Source organism: Acinonyx jubatus, chromosome B2 (genome assembly GCF_027475565.1).
Source record: "Acinonyx jubatus isolate Ajub_Pintada_27869175 chromosome B2, VMU_Ajub_asm_v1.0, whole genome shotgun sequence".
In the NCBI taxonomy this organism is placed as follows: domain Eukaryota; kingdom Metazoa; phylum Chordata; class Mammalia; order Carnivora; family Felidae; genus Acinonyx; species Acinonyx jubatus.
In genome coordinates this window covers 146,784,679-146,810,907 of record NC_069385.1, presented here as the reverse complement: position 1 = coordinate 146,810,907, position 26,229 = coordinate 146,784,679, and the positions used below count along the sequence as shown (strand labels likewise).

The window sequence follows — 26,229 nt, the reverse complement described above, 5'->3', positions numbered from 1 at the left end:
TGCGAGCTTCTTTGGGAAATGTGGAGCGTAGCTATAGAGGTTTAAAATTAGAAAATTACAGCTCGCGCCTAGTTCACAGCATAGCTTTGCCAATTCGTGGTGAATAATCTTCTCAGTCTTCTACAAAAACGCCTCAGACAGGTAGACTCGACATCTGAGGCTTCCGTCAGGTATAAAACCCAAACTCTGATTTGTTTTGCTTATTTTTTACCCATTGCCTGTATTTGCCTTGGACAATTTCGCTTTGTAAAACCTCAAAGAGGAAGGCCCCGCTGGGATTCGAACCCAGGATCTCCTGTTTACTAGACAGGCGCTTTAACCAACTAAGCCACGGAGCCTGATGTCCCATCCCTTCCTGACGCATATTGTTTTGTGAAATGTCACACCTTAATCTACGTGGAGCCCAGGATGGGGTCATCGACACCAGGGAAAGCTCCTTCCTCGGGGAGGAATCCTCGAGTAGGATTGTCCTTAACTCGAACACCTATGCACCTTGGGAGCTCCCTGCCTCCCAGCAGACGGGCACAGGAGGCACGGGGCACGCTGTGTGCACACTCGCGTGCAAAAGGAACAAAACAGGAGGCACACGGGTCCACGGCGATCCTAGGCGCCGGTGGGCACATGACGCTTCCTGATTAGGACTCAGCGGTGCTGTCTGGGAATCGGTCTCCCGGACCCTTGGCTGCGCCCTCGGGATCAGCCATCCCACTGGCAGGAATTTTCTCCTACTTGCAGCTGAAGAGTCGCCTTAGCCGACCTCCTGCCTGTAGTGTGGGAGGTTCCGGGCCCTCTCTTCATTTTCTTTTTCTTTTCGTTTTTCCAGGTCCTCTGTCCCTTTAGTTCAAGCTGCGTTCAACCACCCTGCTCTTTAAAGACCTGCGATCTCGTGAACGTTGTTGGAGTTTATCCTTGTATAGTGGGAGTTGGCAAACTGTGACCCACAGGACAAATCTGGCCAGCTACCTGTTCTTGTCAAGTTTTATTGGAACACGGCCACACGTATTCTTTTCACATCCTCTGCGGCCACTTTCCTGCTTACAACAGCAGATTTGAGTAGCTTCGACAGACGCTGACTGTATGCTCCACCGGCCCGTTGAAGAAAAAGTTGGCCAACCTCTGTATTAAAAAAAAAAGCCACATTCGCAGACCTCATGCAAACAAGCCCTTGCTTGCCTTGGCTTCCAGTCGAGCTGCCGTGGCATCACACCCGCAAGAGTTGTGCCTTTGTGGATGGGACGGGCGGGGCAAGTCCTCCTTAAGAGGCTCAGAGGTTTTCCTGCTGAGATACCGCCTTCACTCCCTTTGGAGTGCCAACGAAAGATTTTACAATCACGCCTGTGGCTTCATCTCGAGGCCACATTTTCTGACAGTGCTCTGGATTTAATTCTTGCCTGAAAGTCATTTCTTTCTTAACGTCGGCATCACTTTTCACCGTGGAGCCGCTGGGCATGACGAACAGCTTGTCTTTCAAGCCCTCTGAGTTGTGGCTCGTTTGTGTTTGACAGTCCTCCCCTTCACTGAAACCTGAGCAGCGCCTTCGCAGTTCCGCCTGGAAATCTCTCTAGCTAAACGGGTCCGTCGAACTGGTTTCCATTCCATGACACTGCAGGCCCTGGCGTTTGTAAATCCCCAACTGCTTCACGAGGAATCCCTTTTCCTCCAGCTTCAAGTAATATTTTCCTCGGGATCCATTTGTGCCTCCTGTGGATATTTTATGGGTGGGGGGGGGGATCCAAACCTAAGGTTATGCCTTGGTATGGACCCCACCTGATGCCCCATAAGTTAGGATGTCTCCTCAGGAGAGCTGGTGGGAACCACTTTCAGGGCTTTGTAAGCAGCTTATTCTTTTCCAGGGGCTCCTTTCCCAGCCTCCTGGAGTTTTAACCTCCCCTTGAGCGTGAATCAATATTCCGCCCCGAAGGCACAGCCAGCCCGGGAGCCCTCTCCGTGCGCGGCTTTCTCCTCTCCGGTGTCCTGTGCCCCCTGTATCCTGACCGCTTTGGCCTCCTCGAGATGCTGTTTGTGCTCCCAATGCGGGGACCCCGCTTGGCTCTGAATCGCCCTCCGCCCTTGCCCTCTGCCGTGCTGGGGCTAGAAGCTGCCTCTAGGCCCTAAGCTAAAACCTTTGTGAGACTCACCTCTTCCGTCCCCCCCGCTGCCGGGGATGGGGGCCCTGCACTGACAGCAAATGTCACAATTCCTGTCCGGCCTCCTTGTTGCCCACGAGGGAAGCGCGGCTCCTACAGGCACGCATCCTTCACGGGTGGAGGCGGAAGCCTGCGTCCCTGTCGTCCTACTTGCCCACTTCCTTCTGACCTTGCTGCCGTTCGTGGCTTTTTGCTGCGGTATCATCTATCTATCTGGCCCTTGCTACTTTGGGACAACTTAAATACAGTCACCCATCATCCCATTTATCTATTTATATTTCTCTCATGTCCTTTATTTTACACATTCTCCGTTGTAATGGAAGCAAATGCTAGAGTCTTATGTCTTTATCGACTGTGCTCTTGAAGGGGTTTAAAGTTCTTCTCCTCATGGACTTCTGGTAGCTTTATTTTTTACTTTTACATTTGGCAACTAAACTTACTAGCTGATTCTACTGTGTAGCCCGTGTTCAGAACAACAGTAATGGAATGTTCTGGGAACCTTTGTGTCTGTCCATACCTGTAGGATGCTATCTCTGATCTGTTTTTTTTTTTGTGGAAGCGGCAGTCGTGTCCAACCCCAGCCTCAGCCCAGTTCTCACCCCAGCGCTGAGACGTCTGGGTTTCCTTCTGGGCTTGTTCAGTGCAGGACCCTTGGGCCCTGTCTCCTTTCTAGGAGTTGAACCTTGATCTGGCCGGAGACAGAACCCAGAGCCGGCCAACCGGAGGACTTGAGGGGGCCACTCCTTGTGGGTGAATTTATCAGCCAGAGAGAAAGATCTGAATGTGGATCCGGTCAGTCTGAACATTCAAAACGAGGGTTGGGTCCATCAACGGACATTCTGGAAGAGTCATCTCTGCTTGTCCGGTAGGGCAGACATGACCCCCTCACACTGTGGTGCCTCCCTTCTGTTCCCTGAGGGCCGTGTCACACGCTAGGTGTTGGGTAGCGCCCTCCAGATCTCATTTCAGCTCAGGAGACCCCAAATGTCCCATCGGATGCATACATTCCCCGCGATGACTTGTAGCGCCCTTGGCGGAGTGTGGTCCGCAGACGGAGGGCGGTGGTCACCCGAGTGTGCCCGGTGGGGTTGGCATTCTTGGGGCCCACCCTATACCGGAGGTGCGGGGTCCCACCCTCCGCTCCTTCGGGGACACACTGGGCTGGCAGTTACAGCCCCTTGCCATTAAAATCGGAGTCGCGCATGTGAACTGTGTCCGCTAGGGATTTCCAAATCCACCGCCAGGGCGAGCTCGTTTAACCTCACGTCCCTTGGGCCCCGGCCCCGCTGCCCAGACCCGGGTTGGGGAGGGGGGAGGGGGACGGGAGGGACGGGAGAGGGAGGGGGACGGGAGGTCTGGGACGGGGGGGGGGGGGGGGGGGAGGGGGGGATGGGTACGAGCTCAGGAAAACCGCGGCCTCTCAAGCGAGTCCGGATGGCGGCGGCGGGGAGCGGAGGGAGCAGGTGCACCGGGGAAGGGGGAGGGCGGGGGCTCTTGCTCTCCGTCCCTCCCCCGTTCGTTTTTCTTTTCGTACCACACAGAAAGAGCTACTTCTCTGAGGCCCAGGCAGTGAGCTCGGGGCGGGGGGGGGGGGGGGGGGGGGCGTGGGCGCTCCCCGAAAGCAGGCGGCGGGCTGCTTCCTCTGCGAAGACCCGCCTCACGTCCGATGCAACCCCCAAAATCAGAAACCCGGGGCTTCCTTCCTGCGCGGCGCGAATACCGTGCTTGCAACAAAAAAACAGTTGCCGGGGGCAGAAGCCCAGCCACCGGGATGGCCGAGTGGTTAAGGCGTTGGACTTAAGATCCAATGGGCAGGTGCCCGCGTGGGTTCGAACCCCACTCCCGGTAGGGCGAGTTTCTGAAGACTGGAGGCCCCCCTGGGGCGGCGAACGCGGCCTGACCCCGCGCCTGCTTTTCTTGTCCCCCCTACGCTGTCCTCAAGCGGAAGCACCTGCGGTAACCGAACCGTAACGATTTTTGCTCGGACCCCCTCAGAGGGCCGCGTGAGGCCCTCCTCCCCCCTCCCCCCCCACGCGCCGCCCCAAGTCCACAGTCTTCCTAAGGAGACGCTCCTCCTGCGGGCCTCTCCGTTGCAAGGGGGACGGAGGCCTGGGGCCCGGCCGGACGACCACCCGCCAGGTGCCCCTCACCCCCTGCGGCTGGCTCCGAAACACGGCTGACTCCGCTCCAGCCAGCGGAAGGTGGGTGTCTGCACATGGACAGACGCTCCCGCAGGGGGGGGGTGTTAGCTTGCCTTCCGGTCAGTGTTGTTGGGCATCTTTTCAAGTGGATGAACCCCCTGGGTCTCCTCTCGTGTGAACTTGTTATATCCTGTACTCATTTCTCTCCTTCCCTGTCAGGTCTTCCTCTTGGGGGAAACAGGAGTCCGTGGGGCCTTCTGTCGGTATGTCACAGGTTTATTTGCCTTGGAACTTGGCAGGGATTTTGGAGGCGGACACTTTGGACTGTGTGACCCCACAGTGATCAGCCTTCTGGTTCAATGTCTGACGTGGATGTGCCTTTTCCTGCTACAAGAGCGAGAGTGACAGAGGAACGCCATTTCTTCTACAATGTTCATGATTTTTGTATCTAGATCTCTGAGGGATCTGATTTTTCCCTGTGTTTTAATATGCGAGATACAGATCTAACTCTACCTTATTTCCAGAGGATTACCAGTAATCTCAACACCATATTACTGAATGTCCATATTCTCCCCATCCGTTGAAATGCCGGACTACTAAATTCCGTTCTCTAAAATGCATAGGACCAGATGATCTGAAAGGCCATGAACCTTGGAACTCAACAACCAGTGTTCTAATTCTGGCTTTCCCATGGCCTCTCTGAGCCTTGGTTTCTTCCTTTGTTAAATGGAGACAATAGCCCTTATCTCATGTAAATGCCTGCTGACTTAAGAAGTCTCTCTGCCTCTGTAGAGATTAGTCATCTTTCCCCTAAGAAGAAACTCACACACTTCCTTTGTAGCAGTCCTTACCAGAAACCCCGAAATCAGATTTAACATCAGATGAAATTTGTCCCGATGGCTAAATTGCTTCTATGTTTTGAGATCAAACATCGAGATTCCACATTTGAACGTTCTCTGATCCTGGGGCAGCTCAGTGCATCATTTTCATGAGCGGCCTTGAATTTCAAGTGTGAACGTTGAGTTTCCCGTTTGCTCCTGGCCATCCCCGGCAGAAGGAAGGAACTTCCTGTGTCTTCACAGTCAGAAATAAGTCGGTTTGAGAAAGACTAACGTTCCATGGAGAGGCAAGACTCCTCCCTACCAAAGGTGGTTTCTGTCATCTTTTTTCTTTCCCGTGAATGAGGTAGAGAGAGGACAGGTGGAAGTGGAAGATTTATTTTTTTCTGAAATGAGATTCCAGATGGCAAAGATTTTACCCCAACTGAAATCTGCTAAAGAGAAAACACAGCAGTCTCTCAGTGGTCGGTTAGCGATGTCGTGCAGACTGGCGCCCAATGACACCGACGTCCAGGTTCTGTCACTGCACAAGTTCTCTTATGTCACATCTCCCCACCAGAGAGTCAACTCCTCTAAAATTACCATCCCAAACCCCTCTCTGCCACCAGGAAGATCTGAACCCGTTGTGTCAGGCACTTGACTGTATTAACTTCCTCCCGATCATCAGTGATGCCGGCAACTTCCACGCAGCCCCAACCTCTCCTGTTGTTCCTCGAGGCAGGCAGAATTCCGTGATGGCCTCCAAGTTGCCCTCCCACAGTGTATAAGCCTGTACAATCCTTCACAGATACTAGTCTTTCATCTAATACGTAATTAATAGCTACCAATTCATCCCTTAAACTAGTTTATATACATAGTTTATAAATATATATATATACCATATATGGTACATATATATGTGGTGTATATATATATATGGTGTGTATATATATATATATGGTGTGTATATATATATATATACACCATATATATATGGTGCGTATATATATATATGGTGTGTGTGTATATATATATATATATATATATATATATATATATATATATTGCAACATGCATCTTGATATTGGGAATGCAACACTGAGGGAAAAACAAACTAAGTTTCCTCCCTCCCACCCAGGCTTTCTGGGTAAAGGAAGAGACACACAGCTGGCTTTTATTTTCAACAGGAAACTGATCCGAGGAGGAAACTGAGGCTTTCTGGATCGGTTTTGTCTTTGGACAGAAATCGTCAAGCCAGCCACACTCCTATCACCTCACCCTGGGCCATCCTCTCTTTACTGCTTGTGCCAGCCTTCTCCAGAGAAACAGAACGAGTAGGGTGGAATATATAGGTTGGCTCCTGTGGATATAGAGGCTGAGAAGTCATCAGATCTGCAGGCAGCAAGTGGGAGGCCCAGGAGAGCCAATGGTGTGGTTCCGGTCCAAAGACCAGCAGCCTTGGGATTCAGGAAGAGCCCGTGTTTCAGACTGAGTCCGAGGGCAGGAAGAAACGGCCGTCCCGGCTCAAAGGCCGTCTGGCAAGAGGAGTTCCATCTTCTTCAGGGGAGGGAGGCCCATTTTTTCTATTCAGACCTTCAACTGATTGAAGGAGGCCCACCCACATTGGGGGGGGCAAGGTGGTTTACTGTCTACTGATTTAAATGTTACACTCACCCCAAAACACCCTCATGGAAACATCCAGAATATGTGACCAAGTATCTGGGAACCCCATGGCCCAGTCAAGTTGACCCATAAAATTAACCATCACACCAGTTCAGTGTAAGCAAAACCATGATTAAAAAACAAGGAAGGACAATTTGCACTAATCTCAGCACAGTAAGAATTTAAGAAACAATGCAGTATATATAGTTTTTGCACGAGTAATATATTCACTTGGCCGAAAAATGAGAGGGTATTAGAAGGTTCCTGAAGTCTGTGGTCCCTCCTTCCCCATCTCTGCGGGTCTCACCAACACCTTTACCTCAGTTTCTTATACAACCTTCCTTTTCTTAATGATACTTGCAAATATGAACGTAGTCTTATCTTACCTAACTTTCTACATAAAAGAGAAAATATTTACCCACTGTTCTGCAGCTCCAATTTTCAGGTAATGGAACAATGAGATCTCGATTTCATCAGTACTTGGCTTACCAATAACACTTCCCGTTTTGCACATGGCCCAAGTGTGGCTTTTTTTCAGATGAGTTTATCCAACCAGGAAGGAGTTGGATCTGAAAATTTCTTTCCCACTGCACCTCTAGAGAAGGGAATGAAAGCAAAGTGTAGGAGCTAGAAGGGAGGAGGAGAAAATGAGATCCCTATTACTTTTTGTTTTGTCCTTAGGGACAAAATACTTTTTGTCTGACGCAATATAGTGTTCAAAGATACCTGAGGTAGGGGTTTCGAAGCAGCTAGTTATCAAGGGAAATTATATATTCATCCAAGAAATATTTATTAACCTTCACTCTTCAGAATGTAATAGCTATTATTTTTTAGCAAAGAGGCTTAAGAAATAGCATTAAGTTAAAAAATGGATAATCCTTTTAAAAAATGGATGTATGTATACGTATGTATATAATGTCCAGCAGTATCTATACTATAAAATGTGCTTAAGTGTTTACTTAATGTGGGAATATATATGTATATTTTTGTAGCCATATTTTTTATGTGTTTTGGCAACAATCCTCCGTAATACTTGTATAATTAAAAAGGAGAAAAGTAAATGCAGAAATAGTGAAAACAACAACAACAACAACCAATCCTTTGGATCTTTATACGTGGAGAAAGGATGAAATACTTAAAAAAAATAAAACTTTATGAAGAATCTTTTGTCCTGACAGTGTAAGGTGGACGCTCAGGGTTCCTTACCCAGGATGGGAGTCGTCTGACCTACAGTCTGTATCAGGGTTAGTGATGAGGAAGGTTGAAACGATAGAAACTTAGAACAGTGAACACTCTTGTTGGTTATCAGGATTCCAGTATGAATTCAGTTATCTAGATCAGGGGATTCCTACAAAGGTGGTCACTCCCTGATCAAAAGATAAATGTGCTTTTAAGAGACCATGGAGTAGACTAGTTCGGAAGGAAGACTTCGGAGCAGATTCCCCAGATCTAGAGAAGCCGACCCCTTACTGAGACCCTGAGAAGACACGTGGACACCGCAGAAGAGCGATCTTGTCTCCCACTTCTGCCTCCACCACGTATCCCCCCAGCCACAGTGTCTCACGATTCCAGTGGAGAGAATAACCCCTACATCACCGAGTTGTGAGGACACACACACACACACACTGCGTGTAGCACAGCAAGTAGGGAGTGCTCAGTAATCACTAGTTCCTGTGCCCCATAAGAGAAAACCATTCCCTTCCTTGATAAGCTGTCCTGATGACAATGTTCCTGATTGATTTCTGTAGCTTTTAAAACATTCTAGACGTTCACTTCTCACTTCTCTAACGCTGTCATCTCATCCACACTTTTATAGGCCGAACACCTGAGTCAGGTGTTCCCAACACATCACCCTGGGCCTGGCCGCGAGCCTCCGGCCTGGCCATCTGACTGCAGTCTCCAGGACCCTCTGCGGTCCCACAGCAGCGGTGTCGTGAGTAGGGCCAAACGGTCACTGCCCTTCCACCAGACTGAGGGAGACGGCTCCACCAGCCGCAGACGCTGTGCCTGCCAGCAGCATTTGCCGAAACGACACTGTGGGGAAAAATGATCAGTCACAACGCTCCCAGAGGGAGGAAGATTTTTATTAAAACTTCAGCTTCACAGATGGAGGAAGAGCTTGGTTAAAGACAAGGAAATACTGTTACGAAACAGCCCAGTAAGTGCACACTTGTAGAGAAAATGGAGAAGAGGCATCTGTGTAATTTAGGAACCAAAATACAAGACTGCCTCTCTGCTTCTTCACACGCAATTCTACCCCTTCACTTCCTCCGCCATGAAACACACCTCTGATCCAGGGCTCTAGAAAGACACCTGAACAGAACAAGGGGGAGAGTCGGGGACACTGCCTTTGGGGTGGGTGGCTGAGAAATCGCCAGCTGCGGGTAGGGAGCCCTCTTCGTTCAGTTCACTCTCTCTGCTGGTTTTCGGCTCAGTTTTGGGTCTTCTGATGAGACGGTGTCCATGTGGCTTGGTTGAGATTTTAAAACTCCAACAGCTCCCAAACCCTGGGAACTGTGAAGGCAGAGGGCTCCTAAGAAAACAACTGTACTGATGACTCTGGTGGAGACAGTCTCTAATTTTCAAGGAGTGGAACAGGCCCAGAGACTAAGGTGTGGTTCTGTGATCACCCCGTAACACAACGTCCAAGCTGACAGCGTCCAGCTGTGTGACTGGCACGGAGACACAGGGCCCTGCACCCAGAGGGGCCTCCTGCTCTGCTGTCGCTATCTTGAAATGGTTGATGACCTTCGGCCAAGAGACCCCACAGCTGCATTTTGCACTGAGCCTCACAAAGTATGTAGCTGGTCCTACGTGTTATGTTCTACACTCTGCTGTCAAGAAAAGGAAGTAATTCTTCCCCGTATTCTGCATTCTACCCCTTGTCCAAAGTGGGTTTGGTGCAGAGAGTGCTTCTTGATCCCACTTCCGGGGTTTATACTGCGAAACCGAACTGCAGGAAGAAATCAAGTAAGAACAAAATTTTTAACATACATCCCGAAATCGTGGGCAAGCACCATACGGGACACTAATGCTCAGAACCAAAGAGGAAAAGGAGAAAGTAAGGAAAGTGACTACTGATGGAACTTGAGACTAAGGAAAAGGAAGACCAAAGAAACAAGCTTTATCCACTTCCCGGGAGGCTGACTGACCTTCCTCAATCAGAACCCGATGACCACTCACCAGACAGGAGAAAGATGGCCGAGCCGGACAGGTGTAAGGACACTTTTGGTGATTTCTGGCAGATCAGGTCCCCGAGCCACTTCCAAAGTTTGCGGACAGTGCGTAGATACTGAGAGGAACACAAGAGCCCGCACCAACCCAAGACACTAGAGAGACAGACCTTCTGATCAGCCTGTGCTGACACTTCACGGCTCCACTGCAGAAACATGATCCGTGAGCCAAACCGTCCTCCATACTGCGAGACCACTGTTTTCTCCTAGATTTTTCTTTTCCTTGGCACTCTCCTCAACGTTTTTTGGTTTTTTTTTTAATTTTTTTTTTTTTAACGTTTATTTATTTTTGAGACAGAGAGAGACAGAGCATGAACGGGGGAGGGGCAGAGAGAGAGGGAGACACAGAATCCGAAGCAGGCTCCAGGCTCTGAGCCATCAGCCCAGAGCCCGACGCGGGGCTCGAACTCATGGACCGTGAGATCGTGACCTGAGCTGAAGTCGGACGCTTAACCGACTGAGCCACCCAGGCTCCCCTCCTCAACGTTTTTTTAAAAAGCTCATCAAGCTAAAATCTTCCCTCTAACCCAAGGGCAAGATGTTCAGAGTTCGCTCCTGCCTGTCCTTACCCCTGACGGTGAAGATAAACGCATAGGAAACACCGTTTCTGGGCCTCAGGGAATAACCAGCAACAGAAAGTTCAAGCAGAACGAGCGAGCCGAGAAGGGCGCTGACCATGAAAATCCCACCCAGTGTTAAGGAGGCTAGAACCAGGGACGAATGGCAGAGTCTGAGAAGCCCTCCCTCTCTAGGACCCACTCCCCGGCTGTCCAGGCCCCAGGTGAGGGGAGCCTGTGAATGCGGGTGGGTGTCCGGCGGGCAGAAGCGGCTGTGGGGGAGCTGGGGAGGAGGGGACTTGAGGCTGCAGGTCGAACCTCGTCTCACCTGGCTTGTGCCGGGCGCCCAGACTTCGAAGAGCGTGCTGACAAGGCTCTATTTCCAGGCAGCTCTATTTCCACCCAGGACACCAGGAAAGACCACCACACCAAGGAGGTGGCCAGGAAATGACAGCTGAGGACCATGTCTCTGCTCGGTGTCTTCATGCTAAACCACCGCTGGAAAGGCATCACCTAAGAAAGGGAAGGGGCAGGGGGGAGTTTCCCCAGACTCTCCAGATTAACTCCTTACCCTTCAAAAACAATTCCTAATGATCCCTCATTCCTAAAACTTTCTTGAATCTCCCATCCTGGCCCCAATAACCCTTCCACAGTTTAATTCCTTATTTGACAAATACCGTATGCCCATGTCATGCCCGACATTCTGTAATACTGCCTTCTAACACCTCTCCCGGGTCGGCTGTCATCCCCACCAATCCAGACTGCAGACTAACAGCCTCTCCCCCCATAACTTTATCAGGTCCTTCTGCTTAGAGGGCTCCTAAAATCTCCCCAGCACATGTGATATAATCCTTTGAGTAGCATCTAAGCCCTTCCTTAATCTAGCTTCACCCTATCTTTCCAGCTTTATTTCTGTCTACTTCCTCCAAAAACTCAACCTCTCTGCCAAAAAAAGTTCACCATACTGTTTCCCAAATCCTGCATAGGCAAGAGTTCCCGGTATGGGCTCCATTTAAACCTTCTGTCCCATTGCCCACTAAGTACCATCCAAGTAACTCATTCACTTAGTAAGCGGATATGTCTTGACTACCCACTGCGGTGCCTACACTGTTCCAGATGCCTGGTATTGGTCTGCAAACAAATATGGTTACCATAGGGAGATCTCCCAAGAGTGGTGCAGCCCCTGGGCTCTGCTCGTCCCCATCTACCCGGTCCCCCTGCTTCTCTTCCCTCATCAGCCAGTGTGAATCTATCCTTCAGGGCCCAAGCTTCGGTTGGAAGCTTACCCAACCCCAATGTCCAAACTGTGTGCAGCCTGTGTGAATACATATGACAATGAAGTCATGTATCACTTCCAGCAAGGAGGCCAGCATGCGGCTGGAGTGGAGACAGAGAGTACATCACCAAGGTGATGAGGGCCAGACTGGAGGATCCAGCAGTAACATTAAAAAATTTGGTTTTTATTCCGAGAAGCCATTGCAGCAGAGAAATAAGGTCGGACTCACATTTCTATGGATTCACTCAGTTGCTGTTTTATGATTAGACTACTGGGCAAGGTTTAAGCAAGGGACTCAGGGAGCTACTGCAAGAGTGACACCATATGACATCATGGAGGTTTGGAGCATGTGCTTATTGAGGAGGGCGCTGCCAGTCTCCCACTGGGTTTACTTGGCAGGTAGAGCCACTGGGCTTAGTGATGGATTAGACATGTGAGTCAGGAATGAGCTCAAGGTTTTGGATTCAGATCCGTAAGGACCACGTTGCTTTTTGCTGATATGGGTGAGATCAAGTTGCAGGCACAAGGGGGTGAGAAGCAGTTTGATTTCGGACATGTTACATCAGATATACCTTTTAGACGTCCAAGGATGTTAGGTGATGGTATATACTCGCATGGGGATTAAGAAGGAGGTCCAGGCTAGAGACACAGGGATTTAAATCTGAGAAATGTCAGGAGACGTGGGAATTTTTTTTTTATAAAATTTTTTTTTAACGTTTATTTATTTTTGAGACAGAGAGAGAGACAGCATGAACAGGGGAGGGTCAGAGAGAGGGAGACACAGTATCTGAAACAGGTTCCAGGCTCTGAGCTGTCAGCACAGAGCCCGACGCGGGGCTCGAACTCACGGACTGTGAAATCATGACCTGAGCCGAAGTCGGCCGCTTAACCAACTGAGCCACCCAGGGGCCCCAGGAGACGTGGGAATTAAAACCATCGCGAGTAAGTGAGTTTCAGTGTGGCCCAAGGAGAGAAGTGATCCTAGGACTGAGCTCCAAGGCTTTCCAGGAGTTAGAGACCCAGGGACAGAAGTACCCAACAAAGACGACTGGGAAGAAGTAGCCAGTGGAATAGGAAGAGACCAAATGAGAGAGGTGTCCCTGAAGCCATAAGAAAATGTTTCAAGGAGGAAATGTCTGTGCCAAATGCCATCGATAAGACAAGTAAGGTGAGGAATGAAAACGGATCCTCAATTCATCAATGAAAAGGTCATTGCGACCTTGACAGACGCTGTTTGAATGGAACGACAGAGCTCATCAGAAAGACGGATGGAAGAGGAGGCCCCCTGGAAGAACGGACAGAGGATGGACGGACACGATAACAATAGACAAGTCTTTGAAGAGCTTGTGGGATCAAAAGGTCTTTTGTTTTTAACACGCAGAAGAGAGACCCCGGTAACCTGAGGGAGACGGCAATATTCCCGAGGCTAGCCCCAGATGAGAGGATGAGCAAATTACCCAGGGTAACTAGGAAGAAAGGCAGAACACACACCCGTGAGGTCATAGATGAGGTCATGAGACTGTGTGGAAAACGTCTTCTATTTTCTCAGAGGAGGAGACAGCAAGGTCCTGGCCGAGGTGAGCACGGGGCAGGAGGTTCTGGAGACGGTGACAGGTGAGCAGTTACCTAGAAGAAAGGGCTGGGGAATGGTGTGGGATCGCGGGGCAGCACGAAGGGCTCACTCAAGGTTTATGGTCATGAGTTTACAACTGGACAAGTCAGCCTGCTTTTTTCCAGTTTCATTCACTGTATGGGTGTAGGCAGTGAATAAACAGAAATGCAGATTTTTGATGGGTTGGCATTGCATACGAGTGTTGATGAGGCAGGTGGGTTGAGGGGGTGTGCAAGAGGGTGGCTCTAATGGCGTCAGGTAAGGAGGGAAGTGAGGACGTGACAAGGGGGGTGGGCAACACGGGGGGAGGGGGGAGTGGACACAGGTGCCCTGGGGTCAGGGGGCTGATAGAGCTGAGGCCTGAGAGGGGATGAGTGGGAAGAGGTCACGGACAGAGCGAGACGCTTGAGGGTCTAACCATGTCTAAGGCAGTTTTAAACCTGCAGCTCTCAGCAGCAAGACACTGTGGACGGACAGATCGGCTCTGGAGGTCACAACGAACCTTTCTTTGTGCTTCCGTTGTTCGTTTTGGAGTTTTTAAAATTTATTTAAATATGAGTAAACACACATTTGGTACTTTCTACCTTTTACTTGTAAGTAGCAAAGGCAAGTAGTGGAATACAAAACGTCCAAACTATACACACGCACACGTACAGTCTGCACGCAAGACAGATTTATGGCCGTGAGCCGAGGTGCAGGTTGGAAAGCCCTGGTCTGAGCCTGGGCCGTATGAGGGGCTGCGAGGAAGGGGCGGAGACAAGATCACGGGATGAGCGACCAGGGAGCTGGGAGGCCAGGAGTACTGGGAACGGCCTTCCCGGGTACTAACCTCACCAAGAATCACGCGAGGGGTCATATCAGAGTGAGAGTACTCCAAGGGCTTACATTTTCAAAAAATGGGAGGACTTATCCCAACAGGCTGTAGATGACAGCAAATGTAAGGAGAAGGTGTGGCCAAGTCCTGGGGAAAAGCTTCCAGGCTAGGAGTTTTTACGGAGGGGGAGAGAACAGTCTGGAAGAGGTGAGGAGGAGCAAGGGGCTAACACACTGGGGAGGAGCCAGCAGGGGGAGCGGGGTCACCAGGAGAGAACCCGGCTCTGGCGAGGAAGTGGACAGAAGGACCAGTCGGAGACTGAGAACACAGGCCACTGTGCCTGCTCATTGGTGGCCCACGGGGTGACATCATAAAGTGGGGAAATCCTTACGGACCCAGCATTATGATCTAACCTGCCTCTGCCAGCACAGTGCATGTTCTCATGTTCTTTTTCTTGGGCACTCGCTCAACACAAAGCCATCCTTTGTCAGTGTCCCTTTTTCTGCTCTGGAAGGAGGAAGAGACCCCACGCTTGTGAACAAGTCCAGACGCGACTGAGAGCGACGTCAGGGTCACTGAGTAAGTGGCGAGCAGCTGACAGATTCGGGGCTGGGGGCGGGGGAGGTGTCACAACACCCGAGCACAGGGAAGACTTCTGGACCCCTCCCCCCTCCCCCCCCCCCCCCCCCCCCGCCACCCTTCCTGGCTTCTCTGTCCCCACTAAGCAACTGAGATCCAGGCCTCCAAAATAAAAGGCCAAGGCAGTGATGGAGTCTCTTAAGTGCCCACCTCCCCGCATTAGCACTTTCATGTGAGTGTTGTTTGATTGACATTCAGTCCTTTGCTCAGGGCCCTTTGCCGTCCTTCCTCCTCCTCCGTCTGCTGACTCCACTTTATGTTGCTTCATGGCTCTTTTCCAGCGGAAAGGTTACTTTTTGTTTCCTCCCACCAGCCCGTAAGGTCACCGGGTGCAGGGACCTCGTCTGGGTCCCCCCTCGCCTAGAACAGTCTGGCACGCAGTCACCTGTAATACCGGGTGAATGAACGAGCCCGTCACAGAATGACTGCACCAGCGCTCAGAAATGATAAATCACAAGTGGGATCGCCAAAACTGGACCCGTCGAGAGGCAGAGCTCCTTTGCAAGGAACTAGCTGAGCTTCTGGGATGGCCACGGCACTAGCAGGGGGCGGTCCCTGGAGCTAGGTGGCCAGCGGGGATAAAAGTCCACCACGAGCACCTGGGCCGCACTCCAGGAGCTGGCTGACTTGGTCAAGGCACACGAAGAAAGATGGTGTTTCTGGAGCAAGAAACCCTGGATCTCCTTCTCCCCACAAACCCACCAACTAGCGACAATGCAAGGACAACCCCCCCCGCCGCCCCCGACTTTCTCTTTTGAGAGAGCATGAGTGAGTGGAGGAGGGCAGAGGGAGAGAGAGCATCTCATGCAGGCCCCATGCTCAGTGCACAGACCTGCGTGGGGCTCGATCCGCCATCCCCGGCTGGGATCATGACCTAAGCCAAAATCAAGAGTTGGACAGTCGACTGAGTCCCCACCCCCCACACCCCACCAAATTCCCTTTTTAAGAAATCAAAATCTAAAAGGTTTCTTCATCCTAGGGGAACCCAGGACTCGACTCACCAAAACTGGTAGATTTGGGACACACTCTTGCTGGGTTTGCAAGGATATTCATCATCGTCGACAGACCGGAGTCAGTGAATACCTGATACACCACGTTAACCGAATAAAGGACTAATTAAGAGGTGCAGAAAAAGCATCTGACAAGACTCAACAACCTCTCATGATAAAACCTCTCGACAAACTAGGTTTAGAAGGATGTGCCTAAACGTAATAAAGATCAAATATGAGCCCACAGCTAACATCATTCTCAAAGGTGAATAAATGAAAGATTCCCTCTAAGATCAGGAACAGGGCAAGGATGGCCACTCTTGCCACCTCTGCTCATCACAGTACTGGAAGCCCCAGTCAGAGCCATTAGGCAAGAAAGAGAAAGAAAAGGCATACGGATCAGAAACGAAGAAGTAAAATGATCCCTGTTTACAGCAGACATGATCTAATATAGAGAAAAATTTTAAAGACTCCATTTTAAAAAGTGTTAGAATAGGGGCCCCTGGGTGGCTCAGTAAGTTAAGTGTCCGACTTCGGCTCAGGTCACGATCTCACGGTTTGTGGGTTTGAGCCCCACGTCAGGCTCTGGGCTGACAGCTCAGAGCCTGGAGCCTGCTTCAGATTCTGTGTCTCCCTCCCTCCCTCTCTCTGCCGCTCCCCCATGCTCTCTCTCTCAAAAATGAATAAACATTAAAAAAACTTTAAACTGTTAGAACAGATGAGTTCAATAAAATTACAGGATATGATATCAGCCCACAAAACTCATCTGTGCTACTAGACACGAATAACAAACTCTACAAAAAGGAAATTAGGTAAACAATCCCACTTATTACAAAAAAGAATACTCAGGAAAAAAATTAACTAAGGAGATAAAACACCTGTACACTGAAAACTATAAAACAAAGATGAAACAAAGAACTTACAAACAGACTTCCTATTGGGTGGAAACCTTAATATTGTTCCAATGTCCACACTTCCTAAGAGATCTACAGAATCGATGTAATCCCTATCAAAATCCCAAAGGCATTTTTCACAGAAACTGAAAAAACAATTCTATAATTCATACAGAAGCACAAAGGACCCTAAAGAGTCAGACCGATCTTGAGAAGAACAAAGCCAGAGGCATCGCACTTCCTGGTTTCAAAAATACTACAGAGATACAGTCATCAAGAGTACAGTAATGGCATAAAAACAGACACATAGACCAAAGAACAGAGCGGGGAATCCAGGAATAAAGCCATGCATCTATGGTCAGCCGATCTTCAGCAAGAATACAAGATGGAGAAAGGATAGTATAGTCTCTTCGACAAATGGTGATGGAAAACTGAATATTCACATGCAAAAGAATGAAACTGGACCCTTACCTTACACCACATATAAAAAACAAACAACATACAGTAAAAACCTGTATGTAAGGCCTGAGATTTTAAAACTGCTACAAAAAAAACACGGGGGAAAGCTTCATGACATTGGTTTTGGCAAGGATTTCATCGATAAGGCACCAAAGGCTCAGGCAACAAAAGCCAAAGCTGACAAGTGGGACTACATCAACTTAAAATGCCCTGTACAGCAAAGGAAACAACCAACACAGCAAAAAGACAACCTACAGAATGGGAGAAAACATTTGCAAACCATGTATCTGACAAGAGGTAATTCTCCAAATACGTAAGGAACTGCTACAGCTCAATAGCAATAAATAAAACAAAAAACTAGTAGTCCAATTAAAAAATGGGCTGAAGACTTGAAAAGACATTTCTCCAAAGAAGATATATAAATGGCCCACAAGTATATGAAAAGATGCTCAATGGCATTAATCATCAGGGGAATGCAAATCGAAACCGCACACACAGACACACACACACACAACCACAATGAGATGCTACCTCATACCTGTGAGGATGGCTATCATCAAAAAAACAAGACAAAAAAAAAGGACAACGGTGCTGGTGAAGATGTGGGGAAAACAGAACACCCGCACCCTGTTGGTAGGAAGGAAATGATGCAGCTGCTATGAAAACAGGAAGGCGTCGTCTCAAAATATTAGAAGCAGAACTATCATGCGGTAGCCACCCCACTTCTGGGATTTCTCCGAAAGAGACGAAATCAGGGTCTGGAAGAGAGATTAGCACTCCCGTGTCCACTGCAACAATGATCAGAGTAGCCCAGATGTGAACACCGCCTAGACTTTCAAGCAGATAAAGAAAACCTGGTCTCTGCAGACAATGCGAGGTTATCCAGCCCTAAAACAGTGGCATTGCGCACTATTCCACCACACGGATGAACCCTGAGGGTAGCATTCCAAGTGAAATAAGCCACTTCAGGACAAATACTGCATGATTCCGCGATTTGAGGAATATAGTGTGGTCAAATTCACAGAATCAGAGTGGAACAGGGGCTGCCGGGGGTCATACGGAGTTACCACAGACACGGTTCCAGTCAAGGAAGATATCAAGCTCCGGAAATGCGCTGTGCAACACGGACCTCCGGCCAACGACCACCTATTGTACGTTTAAGAGGGTAGAGTTCACGTTAAGTGTTCTTTCCACAATAAAAAAAGAGAAATGAATCAGTGTAGTGACGGATGAGAGAAAAGCAAGTTCGTACAGACACAGGAGAAACTACAGGAGGGCGTGGGGCCAGCAAAGAATGAAACAGGCTCAACACCTGGGATTCTCAACTCACTTCCCCTCATGCTGAGTCCACAGAAACCGCCTTCGGAGGGGAGGCCAGAAGTCCTAAGTGACGTGAAGGTTACTCCCTCAGAACTCAAGAATTGGTCTGTGACTGCTGCTACCGGGACAAGAGGTCTGCAGAATTTAGGACGTATTCAGACCATTTGAATATTTACCTAAAATATGTGAAGGTTAAAGATGCCCCCGAGATACTCAAATGAGAACAATCACCTCTCAGCAGTGTATTGACGCCTGAGTACAATTTGCGATTTGCAGGCTGGCTCCGTGTTGTTCTTTGCAGAAACGCATACTTCCCAAGTGAGACATCAAACCTGAAGGGATCTATCCGTTTAAACTCTGTAGAACATAACAGCGATGATTCCGAGAGCTATCTCTCAGCTCCCGTAGTTGTCAAACCCGGACGCACGTGCCCCCCTGGGAACACGTGGACGCAGACACTGTAAAGGAACCAGCTTGTGACCGTGGATTCCCCCCGAGACTCGTGACCGATCTGCCCGCAACCTGCTGCTTTCCCACCTTCCCTTTCGTCACAGCCCTCTCCACCCAGCCGTCCCAAGTCACACCCTTCACACTGACCCAAGAGGCACAGCCTCAAGACATCTCGTGAGAGGACCCTGAGATAACGGTCAGTGAGCAAGTGAGCCTTACATGACTTGTAACAAAATGGTTTCTACTCTATTTGCTTTGCACAGAAGTGAGGAGGGTCTAACCCAGCTGTCAGAATCAGAGTAACAAACATTTTTATGACGCATAATGTGATTTGGGCATGTAATGCAAGTGTCGGAAAAATTAGAATAGCATCCCTACTTCAAAATCCTTGAATTCCTACCTACTGATTCTTGTAAACTGATATAGTCTCTCATCTACAGTAATGAAAATAGACATAAAATTGATACTGAACTTGTCCCATTCTCGCAATGAGGAATATTCATCCACAGATACATCCATTAATTAGAAAATCTTAGCCACATCCATCTCATTAAGAGTGAATTTGCAACTCAATTTTACTTTATTAACCTATCAAGTAAGTTAATAATCAAATATATCCACAATGACTTGATTTTACACTAATAAAAATTGTAACTTAATGCTGAGAGCAAATGAACTCTTAAAGTTATTATGGTCAATGGAACTTTTAAAAAAAATTAAGTTCACTGTTTATACTATTTTGTTGCAGAGAAGACAGGTAGACCAAAAACAGCCATGTTACAGTAGAATTTATTTTTGTGGGGTGGCAAATGAAAATACAAGCTCAGGCACAAAAGACGAGGATGTAAAATTTCAGATGTTAAAGGAAATTATTTTTTTTAATGGATGACAGCTGGGGCGCCTGGGTGGCATCTGACTCTTGACTCTTCTCAGGTCACGATCTCATGGTTCATGGGCTCAGCCCAAGTCGCCTCTACACTGAGAGCGTGGAGCCTACTTGGGATTCTCTCTCCCCCTCCCCCGCTGGTGCTAGCAAAATATATAAACTTAAATAAATAAATAAATGGATGATAGTTCATTTAAACTAATCACCACTATGGTATTTAGATTCCACTGGATAAATTTAGGAGAGTGTTAGGGGCGCCTGGGTGGCTCAGTCGGTTAAGCGTCCGACTTCGGCTCAGGTCATGATCTCGCGGCTTGTGAGTTCGAGCCCTGCGTCGGGCTCTGTGCTGACAGCTCAGAGCCTGGAGCCTGCTTCTGCTTCTGTGTCTCCCTCTCTCTGCCCTCCCCCACTTGTGCTCTGTCTCCCTCTCTCTCTCTCTCTCAAAAATAAGTAAACATTAAAAAAAAATTTTTTTTTAATTTAGGAGAGTGTCGGAACACATTCTAAAATGTCATCATTTACAATCTACTGGCAATCAAATTCTTTACCATCGTTTAAACTTGTGATGGAGAATTTTATATGTCAAGGTAAAAATGTTCAAGGGGGTGCACTATCTGTTATCTCTCAAAGGGGTATGCTTTCAAATTCTGGAGATCACTTCTCTAGAATAGGAGTTCTTAACATGGGATGTAATGTGGTCATTATAGAAACACTAGTAGTTCGTCTTACTAGTTTTAGGACACTGGCAAGTCACTTAAGTTCGGCTCCGTCTACTTATGTGTAAAATAGGGACAGTACTCTATCCACAGAGATGAATCTGTCGAACTTCAGCATGCATTAGAATCACCTGGAAGGCTTGTTAAAACAGATTGCTGGACCCTTGCTCCCAGAGTCTGATTCAGAAGGTCTGGGGTCAGGCACCCAAATTAGTATCTCCAGCGAGTTTCCAGGTCATGCTAACGCTGTTGGCTCGGGGACCACGCTTGGAGAACGTCTGGTCTATCTCATGCGATCATTACGAGGACTTTCGGGGCTAGTACGTGACGTGGTGACAAGTGCAGTGGCACACAGCAGGGGCTGCTACTTACCCGCCGGGTGGTCAGTTAGGACGGGACTCGCCGCAACAGAAAAGTCTAGTTTTTCTCTGGGGTAAGTATGTCATTTATCAAGAAGTCCTCAGGTAAATCATCTAGGGCTGGCACCACTGTTCAAGAGAGTCACGAAGTTCCCAACCACCTTCTGTCTTCTTGCTTAACCGCCGTCGTCCTGTGGCTTTCGTCGTCACAGACCCGTGAGCACTTCTGTTCCTCCCGGAATCCTGTCTGCATTCCAGATAGAGAGCGAAGCACAGGCTAAGGAGGTGATGGAGCATGACGGCCAAGTCACCCTCCACCTTTGCAAAGACTTCACTCTCTTTAGAGAAGTCACTCCCTTTAAAGAAGTGTTTCCAGAAGCCCCTCACAAGTGATTTCCACTTGAATCTCAACGGTCAGACCCAGGTCACATGCCAGCTACTCCAACTACAAGGGAGTTGGGGAAGGAAAGACTTTCTGGCTCTCTAGCTGTTACGGTGGCGGAAACCAAAGGAGAAACAAATTTGGATACAAGACAGACAGCACGGCATGTAGGCGTTGGCCACTGGTGGTTGATTCAACTTCCAGCCCCATTCCCTTCCTGGAGGTCAGGGGGTAGAGCTGAAAGTTCCAATACTCTAATCTCAAAATCCGGTTCCTAGAGCTTCCCAAAAAAGTCACTTCATTAACATAGGCTCAGGTGTGGCTGAAAGAAGTTCGTGATGAATAATAAAAGACACTCTTTTCACATTTAGCACTCAAAAGCTATTTCAGGAACCAAGTGTAACACCAAATATTATAACCAAAGATGCCCCTCTTACTCTAGTCTCTTAGGAAATGACAAAGGTTTTTGGAGCTACGAGCCAAGAACCATGGAGGAAGACCAAAATATATACCTAATGTATCATAATAGTTTATTCATGAATAAATAAACTGTCTTTACTAATATGGAAATCTCTAAGATATAACGTTAAGTGGAAAAAAGCGAGCGTCACATAACACATAAGAAAGAGTGAAAATAACATATCTTTGTATTTGCTTGTATTTCCACAAAGGAATTCTGGAGAGACAACTAAAAACGCTAACAACAACGGTTCCCTGTTTGCTGTGCCGGGGAAGGGAGTGGCGTGGATGGGAGGGAGGGTAGGAGTGAGACTTCACCGTGTACCTTCTTTGAAACACATGAATAAATTGGGTTTTCAAAAACAAATACATCAGGGGCGCCTGTGGCTCAGTCGGTTGAGCGTCCGACTTCGGCTCAGGTCATGATCTCACGGTTCGTGAGTTCCAGCTCCGCGTCGGGCTCTGTGCTGACAGCTCAGAGCCTGGAGCCTGCTTCACATTCTGTGACTCCCTCTCTCTCTGTCCCTCTCAAAAAAGAAATTTTAAAAAAACGTTTAAAAAATTAAAAAAAAAAAAAATGAGAGCCTATAGCAGAAGCACCCCGCTGGCTTAACAGTAAAAAAACACAGGCTTTGATGTCAGACGGACATGAATTCAAACCCTTGGTTCTGCCACTTACTAGCGATGGGATCTTGAACTACTCACCGAGTTAAACTCTGGGCCTTGGCTACACCAGCGTGAAAATGGATTTAACAAAAGCATCTCTCGCTCAGGGTTGTGAGGATGAAGGAACACACGTGTAAACCGGTTCAGCAGCAGCTGGCATACAATTCCTCCACCTGTTGTTGTAATTACTGCAACAGAACAAAGGTCATGTTTTCCCGCAATCACTAGAGCTTTCAAGAACATCGCTGGATTTCCACATTAACTCCTGACAGAAAAGATACTAAAATTCCATCACCGAGCTCCTAACAGTGCCAGGAAATCCTTATACGGATTCCACCTTTGCTGAAGAAAACTCTGCTTAAACCGAGAAAAATATCGCGGCGTTCTTCAAATTCGATAAAAAGAGGTAAGATTCTTTCCCTCTACTCGTTGCTCGTATGACCCAAGTTTGTGACTCAGTACGGTGCTGGTAAATTTCCCTGGGCCAACGGATTAAGTGCCGGTTAAGCCACAATGTCTCCACCAGGCACCGCGTCAAAGAAAGGGCTTCTGCCCGGAATAAAGAGGGGGCTCGGACAGCAGCCAGGGGTGACCACCACCGTCCGCACATGGACACTTCAGATGATCTCAAGGTCGAGGCCGGCTGTTGAGACAGAGGGGCTGCAATCGTGATGACCATCTGCCCCCCCAACCCCCGCCCCCTAACTACCATCTCGTACTCATCCGATGCCCAGAATCGTCGGTCCCTGAACGCAGCCACATTTCCGCCTCCCACGGAATACTCTTCCAGAAGATGCTGTTATCTGGGGCAGTAAACTCCAGCACCTGCCGCTCAAGACCCCGAACCTCCTCCGCAGGGAAAAGGCCACACTGCTCCGGAGGGGCCTCCCCTGGTGGGGCGGGGAGGTGCCTTCGGCTCCCGGGCCAGAGTCGCCTCTCGGCCCGGTCATCCGCGCACTCGGTTCCCTCCCAAAGGCCGAGGAGAGGCCCTTCCGTGCCTTGCCCCGCGCCGGCCGCTTCCCAAGCGAGGAAAGGGACCGTGGGGGCCAGCTCGTGTCCCAGACCCACGTCCACGACAGTTGCCCCCACGTCCCGCCCTCGTCAGGTTGTAGGCTGCGAAGCCCGGCCCTCCTCGAACAGCCTCGAAGCGCGGAGGGGGGTCCTGCTGGGGCCCCGGGATCGAAGAACTGGCGTCCAACTGCGCTGGAGCTCCCCGCCGCACAGCCACCTCCGAGTCCACCGCCGAGCGGGACGGCTAGGCTTCCCTCTACGGCGTCACTTCCGGTCCGCTCTAGGAACCTGGGAGGAGTCTGCGCCTCTATGGTTAGTTGCTCCGCCTGCCTTTCTCTCTCCTCCTTACCTTCAACCTGGGCCCGGAGGGGTTGGATTTGCCAGAAATTGTTTGGAAAACTTCAGACGTATGCATACAAAGAGAGAATCGTATAATGAATCCGATAACCATATCTAACCCTTTCAATAATTATCAATTGATGGCAATTTTAGTAATCTATACCCCCAACCCTCATTCCCCCAACACTTTGCAGTAAATCTCAGACCTGAATCTTCCATAAATTTAGCACAGCCGGGGCTAGGGTGAGGCAAGTGAGCTCTGCCTTGGGCACAAAATTTGCAAGGCTACCAAAAAGCTTACCAATCGAGATAATATTTTAAAGCAATATTTTAAAAATCAAAATTAATGCAAAAGATCCATAATGAATACAATATCAAAATTCTTAATAGAGAATCAGTATTACTGATTTTCCTTTTGTCTCAGGCTCCACTATGACTGGCACAAGGCTAATCCTTATGTATCTCTAAAAGATAAGGACTCTTAAAAAACATAATCACAGTATAATGACCACATCTAAATATAACAAAAATAAGATCAAGCATTCAATTATGGTTCCAATTTTGCCACGTTTGATATATCTTATAAATGTGTTGTATAATATAATTATATAGAGGTATGAAAATTATAATATTCTATATAATATAGACTATAAGAAGCATGTATATAAGATACACATACACATTTTAAAAAACAAGTGATTGGACATATATGTCTCTTCAGTTCTTTGAATCTATAGTTTCTCTCTCTCTCCCCCCTTTTATTTGTAGAAGAAACTTGAGGTTTTCCAGTCTGGGTTTTGTTTCCCAAGGACTTTTAAGAATGCACACATCAGAAAACCAGTCTCTCACTTCAATGAAGAGAAGGAAAATAATCTTTCCTTCTGCCCTTCTGAGTTCTCGATGTGGGCCCCTATAATGTAAAGACAATTAACAACACACTTTATTTAACATGATTTATGTGACACGGGAGGCCTCACAGGGGATGTCCCAAAGTTAGAGTTGCACACGCTTACACGAAATTGGACAAAGAGCAGTAAAATTAAGAAAATGTGATGGGGCAAGGTGGCAGGGGCTAGGGAGTTAACTGGGTGAAGTGACCAGAAGATAAGGGTGAATTTAACGAGGTTTGTTTGTACGGATTTCCCTCAGCCTCAACTTTCTATCCTTGAGAATCAGAATGTTACTCTTCTCTTGGTAAAAAGAATCAAGATAATTACCAATCGAGATAATATTTTAAAGCAATATTTAAAGACATCTTTCACAGGAGAATTTTATCTCCTACTTTAAAGAATAAGAAGAAAGGCTGGAGTGTTTTTCTTGCATCTGCTGCTTTTCAAAAGCGTTTCGCTCAAAATGACCATTGCGCCCCAGGGGCATGTTTCTGGCTGGCATTGTCTGCCACCCTTCACCAGCTTCTTCCTTATTTCCTAATGCCAAAGCCCATAGATCAGCCAACCTACCTCACAAAAGGAGAATCTTCAGCTGGACCACCCGAAGCTAGAGATCGAGCAGAGACTGGAATGGGCAGGGCAGGCCAGAGACCCAGACCCTTTCCCTCACCAGCCACACTGGTCATCTGGCTCTACGGTACGGCCTATTCACTTGGTTTCATGGCCTTTGAGTTGCTGTGCTGATGGAGGGGAAGAATTTCCTCTACCCTTCAAGTTTCTTCTAGCTGGTCTAAGAATTAAGTTTACATGAGACAGATCAACAGGAGGAGAAACCCCAAAGTTTAATTACGTACATATGGGGGCCCAATAATGAGCAAAATTAAAAGCTTCCTTCCACAAGGAAATAATGCAAATCAAATGTCAATGATAAACAAGAGACACATGACTACGATAATGCACCTGAGCTAGAAAAAAAGTTAACATGAAAAGTTTTTTAAAAGAACCCAGGAAATAGGAATGGACAAAACTTTGTGCGAGCAAACGGGGAAGTCAGATCTGAGATGAAACAACCAGTGATTCTGAGGACAGGTAGAGAAGAACATAAATTGAATTTGGAAGCGAATGCGGTTGAAGGTGAGCAGAATATCACACCCCAAAATATGCCATTTTAACATACTGGTTATTTGTAACTAAAGGTGTTTGAGAAACAATTCATGCACGAACAACACTCTGACCCTCCTTTGTCCTGCCAAGAGCAGGAGCGAAGTCTCCCATGTGAAGGGTCCCCTCCCTGTACCAGAAAGGTGGAGGACATCCTTAGCACTAGAGATGACGATCCGGGGTCTACAAGATTCTGTTTGAGAAGCCTGTACAAATAAACCTTGTCATTTCTCCACCGTTAATTATCCCAAGTCCAAACCCCTTTGTGCTGTCAGTTCTTCACAAATTGATTGTTTATTTGCCTACACGGTAGGAAAGCTTCCTGCTTTGGTCACATTTTTGAGTTTCCT

The 26,229-nt window shown here is 48.2% G+C and overlaps 1 protein-coding gene, 1 long non-coding RNA gene and 2 other non-coding genes across 4 annotated transcripts; 1 reads left to right on the top strand and 3 right to left on the bottom strand.

The window, feature by feature from the left end:
* Positions 1 to 264: 264 nt before the first annotated feature.
* TRNAT-AGU (transfer RNA threonine (anticodon AGU)) lies at positions 265 to 338 on the bottom strand. Its single transcript has one exon. It is a non-coding gene; the product is annotated as a tRNA-Thr (tRNA).
* Positions 339 to 3,912: 3,574 nt separating this feature from the next.
* Positions 3,913 to 3,995, top strand: TRNAL-UAA (transfer RNA leucine (anticodon UAA)). Its single transcript has one exon. It is a non-coding gene; the product is annotated as a tRNA-Leu (tRNA).
* A 4,838-nt stretch (positions 3,996 to 8,833) lies between these two features.
* On the bottom strand, positions 8,834 to 10,184 carry LOC106976333 (uncharacterized). Its single transcript, XR_003414217.2, has 2 exons — positions 9,952 to 10,184; positions 8,834 to 9,721 (listed from the first exon to the last, which is right to left on the bottom strand). It is a non-coding gene; the product is annotated as an uncharacterized LOC106976333 (long non-coding RNA).
* Positions 10,185 to 20,045: 9,861 nt separating this feature from the next.
* LOC128315792 (uncharacterized) lies at positions 20,046 to 25,404 on the bottom strand. The gene is made up of 4 exons (XM_053223412.1): positions 25,389 to 25,404; positions 23,198 to 23,575; positions 22,518 to 22,666; positions 20,046 to 21,218 (listed from the first exon to the last, which is right to left on the bottom strand). Exons 1-4 carry the CDS (start codon positions 25,402 to 25,404, stop codon positions 21,114 to 21,116), a joined length of 648 nt encoding a protein of 215 aa, XP_053079387.1. The 3' UTR covers positions 20,046 to 21,113.
* Positions 25,405 to 26,229: the final 825 nt, after the last annotated feature.